At 39.3% G+C, this 14420-nt stretch overlaps 1 protein-coding gene across 1 annotated transcript; it reads right to left on the minus strand.

Annotated features, from left to right (window-relative positions):
* Positions 1 to 404: 404 nt before the first annotated feature.
* LOC113178208 (olfactory receptor 6C76-like) lies at positions 405 to 1340 on the minus strand. Its single transcript, XM_077799056.1, has one exon. The coding sequence runs from the start codon at positions 1338 to 1340 to the stop codon at positions 405 to 407; it is 936 nt and encodes a 311-aa protein (XP_077655182.1).
* Between the last annotated feature and the right edge of the window lie 13080 nt (positions 1341 to 14420).

Raw genomic sequence — 14420 nt, forward strand, 5'->3', positions numbered from 1 at the left:
AGTTTATTCAGGTCCTTGATACTTTTTCTTCTTTCAGCTGTTTATTCAGGCCTTTGTATTGACATGTCTTTTAGCTTCTATTGCTACTCCTACTACTTCTACTGCTACTCCTACTGCCACTACTACTACTGCTACTACTACTGCCACTACTGTTACTACTCCCGTGTGCCCCAGCCTTAATAAAGCAGATAAAGCCCCAATGCACAACTGCCACGTGGACTTTTCTCATAGGGTGCCAAGTCACAGCGTGCCAACTCATTCTGATAAGGAGTTGTTTGTCACAGACTACAGGGGAAAAAGGCGCCATCTTGTAATGGCGGCCACAGTTCACAGAAACGGCTCACCACAATATGGCATTGCATGTGACATTCCATTTAATGCCCAGGCAATGAATTTATTTAACATTAAAATTTACTTGACAAGCATTTCTTGACAAAGTTCTTAAAGGATTGTTTGACCTGCTGGTTCCTTAGGGTGTAAATAAAAGGATTTAACATTGGGGCAACAGAGGTATTGAGCACAGCTATGCCCTTAGTCAACGCTTCTCCTTCTTTGGCTGAAGTTTTGACATACATGAAAATGCAGCTTCCATAAGAAATGGAGACAACAATCATGTGTGAGGAGCAAGTGGAAAAGGCCTTTTTCCTTTGTTCAGCAGAGGGGATCCTCAGAATTGTCTTAATGATGAACACATAGGACAGAATCACTAATGTTAAGGTTGTAATCAGAGTTAATATTGCCAGGATAAATGCCAAGAGCTCTAGGAGGGATGTGTCTGTGCAGGAAATCAAGAACAAAGGAGAAGAGTCACAGGTGAAGTGGTCAATGATGTTGGAGTCACAGAAATCCAGTTGTAGTCCCATGATCACAGGTGGAAAGATGGTGAGAAAGCCGGTCAGCCAAGAACCAAGGACAAGCAGGGTGCAGATCCTGCTGTTCATTATTATTGTGTAGTGCAGTGGCTTGCAGATAGCCACATAACGGTCATAGGACATGGCAGTCAAAAGGAAAAATTCTGTTGCACCAAGCAGTATGAGGAAAAACACCTGAGCCACACAAGAACTGTAGGAAATGGTTTTATCCCCTGTTATGATGCTGACCAGGTATCTAGGAATAGAAACTGTGGTGAATGAGATTTCTAGGAAAGAGAAATTCCTGAGGAAGAAATACATGGGTGTTTTTAGGTGCAAGTCTACCAGAGTGAGGGTGATAATTGTTAAGTTTCCAGCAATGCTCAGTATGTAGGTGAAAAGTAGAAAGAGAAAAATGAAAATATTTAGCTTTGGGTCATCTGTTAATCCCAGAAGAATGAACTCAGTTGCAGATGTATGATTTTTCATTTCTTTATTTTTAGGTCTAAAAATAAAAAATAAGAAACAATTCGTTAATGAGTTTAGGACTCCTGAGTGAGGAAACATAAAAGGCTTGTAAAGAAAAAATAATTTAGCCTCTAAGGTGTACCAAATTTAGAATGTATGCATTAGACAATACCAAAAAAATAACTTGTATTATCTGCTTTATGCATCACCAGTCATTTATTATGAAGTTATTCTCCTTCCAGGCTTAATAATTGCATCTGCATAAGAAATATATACTAAACAAAGATACTCCACTTTCTTAAAAAAATCTGATCATATGTGTGTAAAAAATAAGTAGAAATTTTAAAATGTAGAATATTCATTTATTGTAAAAATAGTATCCCTATTACCACAAGTTATTTTTATTTTTGGAAAATGAAACTTTTTGACTGTTTATAAATTCTTCAGCTTTTCAGGTTATTTAACATCATTCAAATGTATAGAGAATAATTTAATAAATAAATAAGGACCATCAAAACCAATTCATTATCTAAAGAAACAAATTCATACTTTACAAAGTATTAAATCTTTTATTTTGTTAATAAAAAATATTATACCTGTATAGATAAGTTTTGGTGCACCAAAGTTGAGTTTTGTAGGTTATACAATGATTAGAAAAGAGAAAAATAAATGAAGCAAGCAATAAAAATGCACTTACATTGAGGTAATATCACGTGGTAGCAGTTGGACTGCTGAAACCCAAGTTGTAGGTTGCTTTCTTTGTATCACAAGGTGTGATGCTTCACTTTCAGAGTTTTTCGTGTACTTCTCAACTTGTGTGTACCTGTGATTTTCTTACATAATACAAACTTGTATAGTATATAAGTGGAATCTGAGCACATGATCCTTGTTATATACAGTGAACTTAATGTAGAAATGACTCCAATAGAAAACCTATTTTTAACATCAGACAGACTCTGATGGAGGGGGCATAGCTTCAGGTACTGGTAGAAGTTGCAACAACCAGATGTAGGTAATGGATCCAAAATCTCTGGAATTTATAATCTAGGAAAAGAGTTTGTGACTTGATGAGAAATCTGGTGTCCCCTGGTCAGTGGCAGAAGCTCTGAGGGCACTCTCAATTGGTTAATTCATGTAAAGTCTGTAAGCCTGAAACTCAGGGAGCATTTCAAATTTGTCATTGAATAAAAGGATCCCTGGTTCCAATTATTTAAGAGGAAAAAAAATGGACAGTTTAGAACTGCTTACAGGGTAGGATGTATGAGCCAGAGCTAGAGATAATGCTTTCCTGTAGTGTGGCAAAGCTTCACAGAGTGAAATAATGAAAAAAATTAAAAAAAAGAAAGAAGAGAAATGAAGAAAGTACAAGAGTGGGAAAGAAAAAAAGGAAAAAGGAAGGAACAAGAGAGACAGAGAGAGAAATAGAAAGCAAGAAAGTGAAAGAACAAAAGGAGTAAAAAATGTGGAAACTGTATCAGTTTATTATGAAAATACTTACAGAGAAACAGGCAAGTAGGAGTTGATAAAGGTGCATATTTTGCTTGTGAGTTAAGTGAAAGTTAATTGATGAACTGAAGAGTGCTCATATCATAAATGAAAATCAAGAATCAATAGTTATGGAAAAGAGGTGAGCTGCATATAAAACAAAATTGTGGAGACAATTACTACTAAAGGGCTATGCCAAGTTGTACGATCCAAGATTAAGTTTTTGGTAGTCTCTTGTTTATAAATATTCTTTCTTAAATAAGCCAACTACTTTTATCTGCTTATTTTTCTCCTCTCCTCCACACAGACACAGGGGATTCTTGTTGGAGAGCATAATTAAAATGTCTCTGGAGAGCATTGTACTGATGAGAGCACCCTAAAGAAAAGCTGAGTAATTTTAATTAGGCTTTGTAGAAATTATGTTTTTTCAACATCATATATCAGAGAAATATGCAATACCAGCAACAACTGTGAGGACATGACAGTCTTGAATTAATTTGGACTTCCTGTTGTCAATCTCATTTTCTTTCAACCTGAAAGAAATGTCTACCAAAGTAATATAACCCCACAGCATGGAAAATGTAACAAAACTGTAATTTTTCTTTTTCTATTTGTAACATACCTTTTGAGTGCTACTGGACATCTTACCATCATTCTTCTGACCTCATTGGATTTCCTCCTCAAAAGTTCCTAACATTGCACATTGCAACTATAGTATGTAACTGAGGAATAAGCTGAATACTGTCGCTAACTCTCCAACCTACCTAAAGACACAATAAACAACAATGTAGTTATGGCATTAAGGACCTAATGGAACCTACTGGTATAAATAAATGTGGCCACTTGGATCAACAGCCATCTTTCCTGCCTCTGCTTCTTGTCTCTGTCTCCTTTTAGTTTTCTTGCAGAAGAAGGCTTTTTCCACCTGTTCCTCTCACTTCATTGTTGTCTCCATCTCTATGGCAGTTGTATTTTTATGTATCTCAAACTGTCTGAAGAGGAAAGGATATCTTTAAACAAGGGATATCAGTGCTCACTATTTCCATTGCACCTGTACTAAATCCTTTCATATATACATTAAGAGGTAAGCCTGACCCAGCTCCCAGCCTGATGCTTAGCCACACCTACAGTTAGAAACTGGATACTGACTAGACCCTGCTTCAATTATAGTCAGCACAGAAAATTGATGTCAGCCCTTCCCAAACTTGGGTATTAGAAACTAGAAACCAAGTGAACAAGCTGAGTGTCTTTCCTCAATGGTAAGGTCAGTACCAAAGTGATCAGCATTGATCAGGGTGAGCATTTCTGCAGCACAGATCACTCATGTAGAATCCACAACCAAAGGACCTGTGGTTATAGACAACCACCTGGCTCTATGCCATCTTTAAAAGGATCCTGTAGAGGGGAGCAGGTTCATGGAGACCCACAACAATCACAATAACATCCCAGAGCTCTGCATCTTGAACTTCTGTGTACAACTGAAACAACCAACAGACACACCACCATACATTCCAGTCATCAACCACAGGCTCCTAAACTGGCAAACCAGAACTGGCTGGAATGAGGTCCACAACAACTAAAGGAGTGTCTCATTATCCAGCACTTCTGGAGAGATCCAAAATCAAAGAATTATGAACATCTTCTCAATGTCTCAAATCCTAATGGCCTACATGCCAAGATTCAACAAGGATTTTCTTCATTTTGGCATGCTTTACTATAAATAACTCTCACATAAACTTTAATAATGTATAGTACTTTTTATCTTGGTTGTTAGTTGTTGACCTAGTAGCAAACACTGTACCTTCAACCTGTTTAGATGTATTTCCTCTAATGTTTTAAAGCATTAATTAGAATCATTCTCTCCATCTTTGTTTCCCTAGTCCTCATTTATACGTACTCCACTTACACTTTAGCTTCCCTACTATATTATCTGCTACTACCTCAAATGCCCCCATATTTTTATCCTTTTATCCTTGGGGCATACTATTATTTTCTTCTTTTCTCTCTCTCTCTCTCTCTCTCTCTCTCTCTCTCTCTCTCTCTCTCTCTCTCTCTCTCTCTCTCTCTCTCTCTCTCTCCCCTCCAATCTTTCTTCATCAACCCTAAGCCCTCACATAATGTCACATCAATTGTACTCTGTTTAATAACTAATTTTTCAACATGTTCCAGAACTTTACTACAAGTTTATATCTGGATAAGAGAACTGTGGAGAACCATATCAGCAAGTATTTCATGTCATAAGATTGCGCAGTATATGGCTTAGCACTAAAGTGACTGTAGTAAATACGGGTTCAGTTGCTTTTCTCAAAGTGATGCTGGGAATTAAAGTATCAATACCTCTATGTTACCCAACCAAGGATTCTTAGGAGAAAGAAGCTCATGAAATAGTGCTTTGCTTAAAAAGCAAAGCAATATACTTCCCAGTAGATTAGTAAACATATAAGCACTATGAAAAAAATGGAACAAACAACCCAAAACAGCTCTGAAGACTTCAACAACTGACTCTTTAGAGAGTTCCTAGTTAAAATGTTCAATGAGCAAAAAGAAGATGTATACACTTTTCTTTTTTTTTTTTTTTTTTTTTTTTATTCTCTTAAGGTGTTTTTATTTTTTTTTTTTTTGTTTATTTATTTATTTATTTATTTTTTTTTTATTGGTCGTTCATAACATTACATAGTTCTTAATACATCATATTACATGGTTGATTCACATGGATTATGAACTCCCGCTTTTACCCCGTATACAAATTGCTGTATCACATCAGTTTCCCTTCCATTGATTGACATATTGCCTTTCTAGTGTCTGATGTATTCTGCTGTCTGTCCTATTCTCTACTAACCCCCCTCCCCTCCCCTCGCCTCCCCTCCCCTCCCCTTTTCTCTCTCTACCCCTTCTACTGTAAATCATTTCTTCCATTTGTATTATCTTGTCTTATCCCTCCTTTCCTCTTATATGACATTTTTTATAACCCTGAGGATCGCCTTCCATTTCCATGCACTTTCCCTTCTCACTCCCTTTCCCTCCCACCTCTCATCCCTGTTTAATGTAAATCTTCTTCTCAAGCTCTTCGTCCCTGCCCTGTCCTTGTTCACTCTCCTTATATCAAAGGAGTCATTTGGAATTTGTTTTTTAAAGATTGACTAGCTTCACTTAGCATAATCTGCTCTAATGCCATCCATTTCCCTCCAAATTCTATGATTTTGTCATTTTTTAATGCAGAGTAATACTCCATAGTATATAAATGCCACATTTTTTTTATCCATTCATCTATTGAAGGGCATCTAGGCTGGTTCCACAGTCTTGCTATCGTGAATTGAGCTGCTATGAACATCGATGTAGCAGTGTCCCTGTAGCATGCTCTTGTTAGGGCTTTAGGGAATAGACCGAGAAGGGGAATAGCTGGGTCGAATGGTGGTTCCATTCCCAGCTTTCCAAGAAATCTCCATACTGCTTTCCAAATTGGCTGCACCAATTTGCAGTCCCACCAGCAATGAACAAGAGTGCCCTTTTCCCCGCATCCTCTCCAGCACTTATTGTTGTTTGACTTCCTAATGGCTGCCAGTCTTACTGGAGTGAGATGGTATCTTAGGGTAGTTTTGATTTGCATTTCTCTGACTACTAGCGATGGTGAGCATTTTTTCATGTACTTGTTGATTGATTGTATGTCCTCCTCTGAGAAGTGTCTGTTCAGGTCCTTGGCCCATTTATTGATTGGGTTATTTGTTATCTTATTGTCTAATTTTTTGAGTTCTTTGTATATTCTGGTTATTAGGGCTCTATCTGAAGTGTGTGGAGTAAAGATTTGTTCCCAGGATGTAGGCTCCCTGTTTATCTCTCTTATTGTTTCTTTTGCTGAGAAAAAACTTTTTAGTTTGAGTAAGTCCCATTTGTTGATTCTATTTGTTAACTCTAGCGCTATGGGTGTCCTATTGAGGAATTTGGAGCCCGATCCCACCGCGTGTAGATCATAACCAACTTTTTCTTCTATCAGATGCCATGTCTCTGATTTAATATCAAGCTCCTTGATCCATTTTGAGTTAACTTTTGTGCACGGCGAGAGATAGGGATTCAGGTTCATTTTGGTACAAATGGATTTCCAGTTTTCCCAGCACCATTTGTTGAAGATGCTATCCTTCCTCCATTGCATGCTTTTAGCCCCTTTATCAAAAATAAGATAGTTGTAGTTTTGTGGATTGGTTACTGTGTCCTCTATTCTGTACCATTGGTCCACCCGCCTGTTTTGGTACCAGTACCATGCTGTTTTTGTTACTATTGCTCTGTAGTATAGTTTGAAGTCTGGTATCGCTATACCGCCTGATTCACACTTCCTGCTTAGTATTGTTTTTGCTATTCTGGGTCTCTTATTGTTCCATATGAATTTCATGATTCTTTTATCGATTTCTACAAGATATGCTGTTGGGATTTTGATTGGCATTGCATTGAACTTATATAGGACTTTTGGTAATATCGCCATTTTGATGATGTTAGTTCTGCCTATCCATGAGCAGGGTATATTTTTCCATCTTCTAAGGTCTTCTTCTATGTCTTTCTTTAGGGTTCTGTAATTTTCATTGTATAAATCTTTCACCTCTTTTGTTAGGTTGATTCCCAAGTATTTTATTTTTTTGGGGGATATTGTGAATGGAGTAGTTGTCCTCATTTCCGTTTCAGAGGCTCTGTCGCTGATATACAGGAATGCCTTTGATTTATGCGTGTTGATCTTATATCCTGCCACTTTGCTGAATTCATTTATTAGCTCTAATAGCTTCTTTGTAGACCCTTTTGGGTCTGCTAGGTATAGAATCATATCATCTGCAAATAGTGATAATTTAAGTTCTTCTTTTCCTATTTTTATGCCTTTAATTTCTTTCGTCTGCCTAATTGCTCTGGCCAGTATTTCGAGGACTATGTTGAACAGAAGTGGTGAGAGAGGGCATCCCTGTCTTGTACCAGATCTTAGAGGGAATGCCTTCAATTTTTCTCCATTCAGAATGATGCTGGCCTGTGGCTTATCATAGATTGCTTTTACAATGTTGAGGTATGATCCAGTTATCCCTAATTTTTCTAGAGTTTTGAACATAAAGGGATGCTGTACTTTGTCGAAAGCTTTTTCTGCATCTATCGATATGATCATATGGTTCTTATTTTTAAGTCTATTGATGTGGTGGATAACATTTATTGTTTTCCGTATATTGAACCAACCTTGCATACCAGGGATGAATCCTACTTGATCATGGTGTATAATTTTTTTGATATGTATTTGAATCCGATTCGCCAGAATTTTATTGAGGATTTTTGCATCAAGGTTCATTAGAGATATTGGTCTGTAGTTTTCTTTCTTTGAAGTGTCTTTGTCTGGTTTCAGAATCAGGGTGATGTTGGCCTCGTAGAACGAATTTGGAAGTTCTCCCTCCTTTTCTATTTCCTGAAATAGCTTGAAAAGTATTGGTGTTAGTTCCTCTTTAAAGGTTTTGTAAAACTCTGCTGTATATCCATCCGGTCCTGGGCTTTTCTTAGTTGGTAGTCTTTTGATGGTTTCTTCTATTTCCTCTATTGTTATTGGTCTGTTTAGGTTGTCTATATCCTCCTGGCTCAATCTAGGCAGATCATAAGACTCAAGGAATTTATCTATGCCTTCACTATCTTCTATTTTATTGGAGTATAAGGATTCAAAGTAGTTTCTGATTATCTTCTGTATTTCTGAAGTGTCTGTTGTGATATTGCCTTTTTCATCCCGTATGCTAGTAATTTGGGTTCTCTCTCTTCTTCTCTTCGTTAGCATGGCTAAGGGTCTGTCAATTTTATTTATTTTTTCAAAGAACCAGCTTTTAGTTTTGTCAATTTTTTCAATTGTTTCTTTTGTTTCAATTTCATTAATTTCAGCTCTGATTTTAATTATTTCTTGCCTTCTACTTCTTTTGCTGTTGTTTTGCTCTTCTTTTTCTAGGATTTTGAGATGAAGTATGAGATCATTTATTTGTTGGTTTTTTCTTTTTTTGAGGAATGAACTCCAAGCAATGAATTTTCCTCTTAGAACTGCTTTCAATGTGTCCCATAGATTTCGATATGTTGTGTCTGTGTTTTCATTTAACTCTAGGAATTTTTTAATTTCCTCCTTGATGTCTTCTAAAACCCATTGATCACTCAGCAACCTATTGTTCATTCTCCAGGTGATGTTTGATTTTTCCTTTCTTCTTTTATCATTGATTTTCAGTTTCATTCCATTATGATCAGACAAGATGCATGGTATTATCTCTACCTCTTTGTATTGTCTAAGAGTTGCCCTGTGACATAGTATATGGTCTATTTTTGAGAAGGTTCCATGTGCTGCTGAGAAAAAAGTGTAGCTACTTGATGTTGGGTGGTATAGTCTATATATGTCAATTAAGTCTAGGTTGTTAATTGTGTTATTGAGTTCTATAGTTTCCTTATTTAACTTTTGTTTGGAAGATCTGTCCAGTGGTGAGAGAGGTGTGTTGAAGTCTCCCATGATTACTGTATGGTGGTCTATTAGACTCTTGAACTTGAGAAGAGTTTGCTTGATGAACATGGCTGCTCCATTATTTGGGGCATATATATTTATGATTGTTATGTCTTGTTGGTGTATGGTTCCCTTGAGCAGTATGAAGTGTCCTTCTTTATCCCTTTTGATTAGCTTTGGCTTGAAATCTATTTTATTAGATATGAGTATGGACACTCCTGCTTGTTTCCGTGGTCCATATGAGTGATATGATTTTTCCCAACCTTTCACCTTCAGTCTATGTACATCTTTTCCTATCAAATGCGTCTCCTGTAGACAGCATATTGTTGGGTCTTGTTTTGTGATCCATTCTACTAGCCTGTGTCTCTTAATTGGTGAGTTTAAGCCATTAACATTTAGGGTTATTATTGAGATATGGTTTGTTCTTCTATCCATATTTGTTTATTGATGTTACTAAACCTGATTTGTTATCCTCTTTGACTACTTTCCCCCCTTTACTGTCCTACCTCCCATTGTTGGTTATCAATGTTATTTTCCATTTCCTCTTCCTGTAATGTTTTGCCAAGGATTTTTTGAAGAGATGGTTTTCTAGCTGCGAATTCTTTTAACTTTTGTTTATCGTGGAAGGTTTTAATTTCATCTTCTAACCTGAAGCTTAATTTCGCCGGATACAAGATTCTTGGTTGGAATCCATTTTCTTTAAGCGTTTGAAATATGTTATTCCAGGATCTTCTAGCTTTTAGAGTCTGTGTTGAGAGATCAGCTGTTATTCTGATTGGTTTACCCCTAAATGTAATCTGCTTCCTTTCCCTTGTAGCTTTTAAAATTCTCTCCTTGTTCTGTATGTTGGACATCTTCATTATAATGTGTCTTGGTGTGGATCTCTTATGATTTTGCACATTCGGCGTCCTGTAGGCTTCTAGGATTTGGGATTCTGTCTCATTCTTCAAGTCTGGGAAGTTTTCTTGTATTATTTCACTGAATAGATTGCTTAATCCTTTGGTTTGGAGCTCTGTGCCTTCCTGTATCCCAATGACTCTTAAGTTAGGTCTTTTGATATTATCCCATAGCTCTTGAATGTTCTGCTCATGGTTTCTTAGTAGACTTGCTGAGCTATCTATGTTCTTTTCAAGTTGAAATACTCTGTCTTCATTATCTGATGTTCTATCTTCTAAGTGATCCACTCTGCTGGTAGTATTCTCAATTGAGTTTTTAAGTTGGTTTATTGTTTCCTGCATTCCTAGTATTTCTATTTGTTTGTTTTTTATTACCTCTATCTCCCTGTGAAATTGATCTTTAACTTCCTGGATTTGTTTGTCAATGTGATCTTTCATTGTCTGATTTTGCTGTCTCATGTCTTCCTTGAGACTCCAGATCATCTGAAGCATGTATGTCCTGAGCTCTCTATCTGACATTCCATCTGTTGCAGCTATTACCTCTTCTAAAGTTGAGTTGACCTGCATTGCCTGTGGTCCTTTCTTTCCTTGTCGTTTCATACTGCTGGCGTTTCTTCCTGCTTGTTGAAATTGTTGTGTCTTTGATATTTTCCCCCTCTATTTATTTATATTGCTCTTGTATAGTTGAAAAATCACCCTTGCAGGGCAGGTAGTGGCTGTGATCCTCCTCCAATTAGTGTGATCCGTCTACCATGCTGGCAGGCCCTAGGTCTGCTTTGCTGGTCGGTCAAAGGTCTACCTACCCAGCAGGCGCCAGGGGCACCTGTGTCACTCCATAGGTTGCTGGGCCTAACCTCCCGATGGGTTGCAGGTTCGCCTCGCTTGCAGGCACTGGGGGAGAGGCCGGTTCCGCCCCTCAGCAGGCTTTGGGCCCGCTCTGCTCCTGATCACAGTCCCGCCTACCTGCAGACACTGGGGGAGGGGACGGGCCTAGCCCTCAGCCGTCCGCCGCCGGACCTGTCCTAGTGGGTCCGGTCCGCGTTCCCCGCCGGCACGTGTAGCTGCAGTCCCTTGGCTGGTTGCTGGGCCTGACCCGCCCGCCCGTGGCTTGCAGGTGCGCCTCGCTTGCAGGCACTGGGGGAGGGGCCGGTTCCGCCCCTCAGCAGGCTTTGGGCTGGCTCTGCTGCTGTTCTCAGTCCCTCCTACCTGCAGACACTGGGGGAGGGGACGGGCCTAGCCCTCAGCCGTCCGCCGCCGGACCTGTCCTAGTGGGTCCGGTCCGCGTTCCCCGCCGGCGCGTGTAGCTGCAGTCCCTTGGCTGGTTGCTGGGCCTGACCCGCCAGCCCGTGGCTTGCAGGTGCGCCTCGCTTGCAGGCACTGGGGGAGGGGCCGGTTCCGCCCCTCAGCAGGCTTTGGGCTGGCTCTGCTGCTGTTCTCAGTCCCTCCTACCTGCAGACACTGGGGGAGGGGACGGGCCTAGCCCTCAACTGTCCGCCGCCGGACCTGTCCTAGTGGGTCCGTTCCGCGTTCCCCGCCGGCGCGTGTAGCTGCAGTCCCTTGGCTGGTTGCTGGGCCTGACCCGCCCGCCCGTGGCTTGCAGGTGCGCCTCGCTTGCAGGCACTGGGGGAGGGGCCGGTTCCGCCCCTCAGCAGGCTTTGGGCTGGCTCTGCTGCTGTTCTCAGTCCCTCCTACCTGCAGACACTGGGGGAGGGGACGGGCCTAGCCCTCAGCCGTCCGCCGCCGGACCTGTCCTAGTGGGTCCGGTCCGCGTTCCCCGCCGGCGCGTGTAGCTGCAGTCCCTTGGCTGGTTGCTGGGCCTGACCCGCCCGCCCGTGGCTTGCAGGTGCGCCTCGCTTGCAGGCACTGGGGGAGGGGCCGGTTCCGCCCCTCAGCAGGCTTTGGGCTGGCTCTGCTGCTGTTCTCAGTCCCTCCTACCTGCAGACACTGGGGGAGGGGACGGGCCTAGCCCTCAGCTGTCCGCCGCCGGACCTGTCCTAGTGGGTCCGGTCCGCGTTCCCCGCCGGCGCGTGTAGCTGCAGTCCCTTGGCTGGTTGCTGGGCCTGACCCGCCCGCCCGTGGCTTGCAGGTGCGCCTCGCTTGCAGGCACTGGGGATGTATACACTTTTCATATGCTGTGTATGTCTTCATGTGTCACAAAGATTTTTTTGAATTCTACCATAACCTATTTTATATTCAAATGAGCATTTTTTAATCTTCACATGATAAATTGGTTTCTGTTTATCTTTTATTGATTTCTAATTTTACCTGATTATGATTGAATAAGATACAGGGAATTATTTCTCTCTCCCTCCCTCCTCTTTCTCTTTTGTATTTTCTAAGACTTAATTTGCATCCTAAAATATGATCTTTTTTGTCAAAGATTCCATGTGCAGCTGAGAAAAAAAATGAATTTGGTAGTTCATGGATGAAACAGTATGTAGACATTGTTAGATCCATTCGATTAATAGTATTAATAATAAGGTCCCAATGATGTAGCATATGTCTGGGTGACATATCTATTTGTGAGAAAGCTGTGTTGAAATCACTGAGAATTATTAGGAATTTATGTTTAGACTATCTGGGACTTTATGTCAAGTAGTTTGGGGCATAGATATTTACAATCATTACATCTTTCTGTTAAATAGTTCCCTTTCCTAGAATGAAGTTACCATACTTTTTTTGTTCTTCTGATTAATTGGGTTTGATAGATTCTTTGTGAGATATGAGAGTAGCTACCCCTTCTTGTTTTCATCTTTATTTGCTTGGCATATTGTTTCCCAAACTTCTGCCCTCAGCCTGTGGATGTTTTTGTCCATAAGGTGAGTTTCTTGTAAACAACATATGGTTGGGTCCTATTCCACTTTGGCAGTTTAAATCTTTTCATTAGAGCTTTGAGACTACTTACAATTGGTGGGGTTATAGAATGATAAATTTTGTTTCCTGCTATTTTGATTTATTTCTAATTTTTAATTCAGACTTGACTCTCCTTCACTTAGATTGTCTTCTAGTGAGATTCATTCATTCACTGACTCTATTTTTTTATTTTTATTTCATCTATGCATAATATTTCTTTAAGTATTTTTGTAGTACTGGCTTAATAGTCATGAATTCTTTTAATTTATGCTTCTGTTGGAAGATTTTCATTTAACTTTCAATTCTGAGGGAATAGCTGTGCTAAATATTATAATCCTGTTTGGGAATAATTATCCTTTGATGTTTGGTATATGTTCTTCCAAGCTCTCCTGACTTTTTGAGTGTGGGCTATGGAGTTAGTAGTAATTCCCACAGCCTTGCTTTGAAGTGTGGCCTGCTGTTTATCTCTTATAGCTTAAAAATTCTAATCTAATTCTGTATATTACATATTTTAAATATAATGGGTATTGGAGAGGGGTTTTTCCCCCCCAAAAATACTTGTCTATTTAGGATTTTGAAGATATCTTGTATTTGGATTTCCATTTCATCCTGATGGTTTGGAAAATTTCCTGTTACTTCACCAAAAAGTTTATGCATGCTCTTTGTTTGTATCTTACTGCCTTTCTCAAAGCCAGTTATCCTTACATTTTGTCTCTTAATGTTGTGGCGGATTTCCTGAGTCCTCTGGTCATAGTACATTATCTTTATTGCTAGCTCTATTTTCCAGATTATGTACCTTAACTTAGAAACCTGAAAATATGTCTTTTTTATGGCCCCAATTGTTAATGATACCTTAAATTGAATTTTACAATTTATCTATTCATTCATTTCTGAGATATCTATTTGATTATTTTTCAGAATATCCATTTTTAAAAATATTTATTTTTTAATTATATTTGGAAGCAATGCCTGTATTTTACTTATTTATTTTTTATGTGGTGTTGAAGATTGAAAACAGGACCTCGCACATGCCAGGTGAGTACTCTACCACTGAGCCATAACCCAGTCCTTCAGAATATCTATTTATTCAAATAAATTTTTACCTCCTTTATCTTCTATCTTGGTTCATTTCTTTGATTTCCTTTTAGTTTATTGATCATTTTAACCCTCTTATTTTTTAATGCTTCATATTAGCTCTTGTCCACTTCTAGTTTTCAGGAGTTATAGACTTTTGGAGGCTTGCTAGTTTTTTGTTTTCTCATATTTTCTGTATGTCTTTGTTTAGATTTGTCTCTCTACTCATATGGGTCTTTCTTCCACTGTTGTCTAAAGGAATCTAGTGAGCTGCTTTCACTTTACCTATGTCCCAATCCATGAATATATCAT

Source organism: Urocitellus parryii, chromosome 5, assembly GCF_045843805.1.
Source record: "Urocitellus parryii isolate mUroPar1 chromosome 5, mUroPar1.hap1, whole genome shotgun sequence".
Classification (NCBI taxonomy): Eukaryota; Metazoa; Chordata; class Mammalia; order Rodentia; family Sciuridae; genus Urocitellus; species Urocitellus parryii.

Excerpts from the sequence above, each read along its gene's own strand:
- LOC113178208 (XM_077799056.1), bottom strand. The coding sequence starts at position 1,340 with ATGAAAAATCATACATCTGCAACTGAGTTCATTCTTCTGGGATTAACA.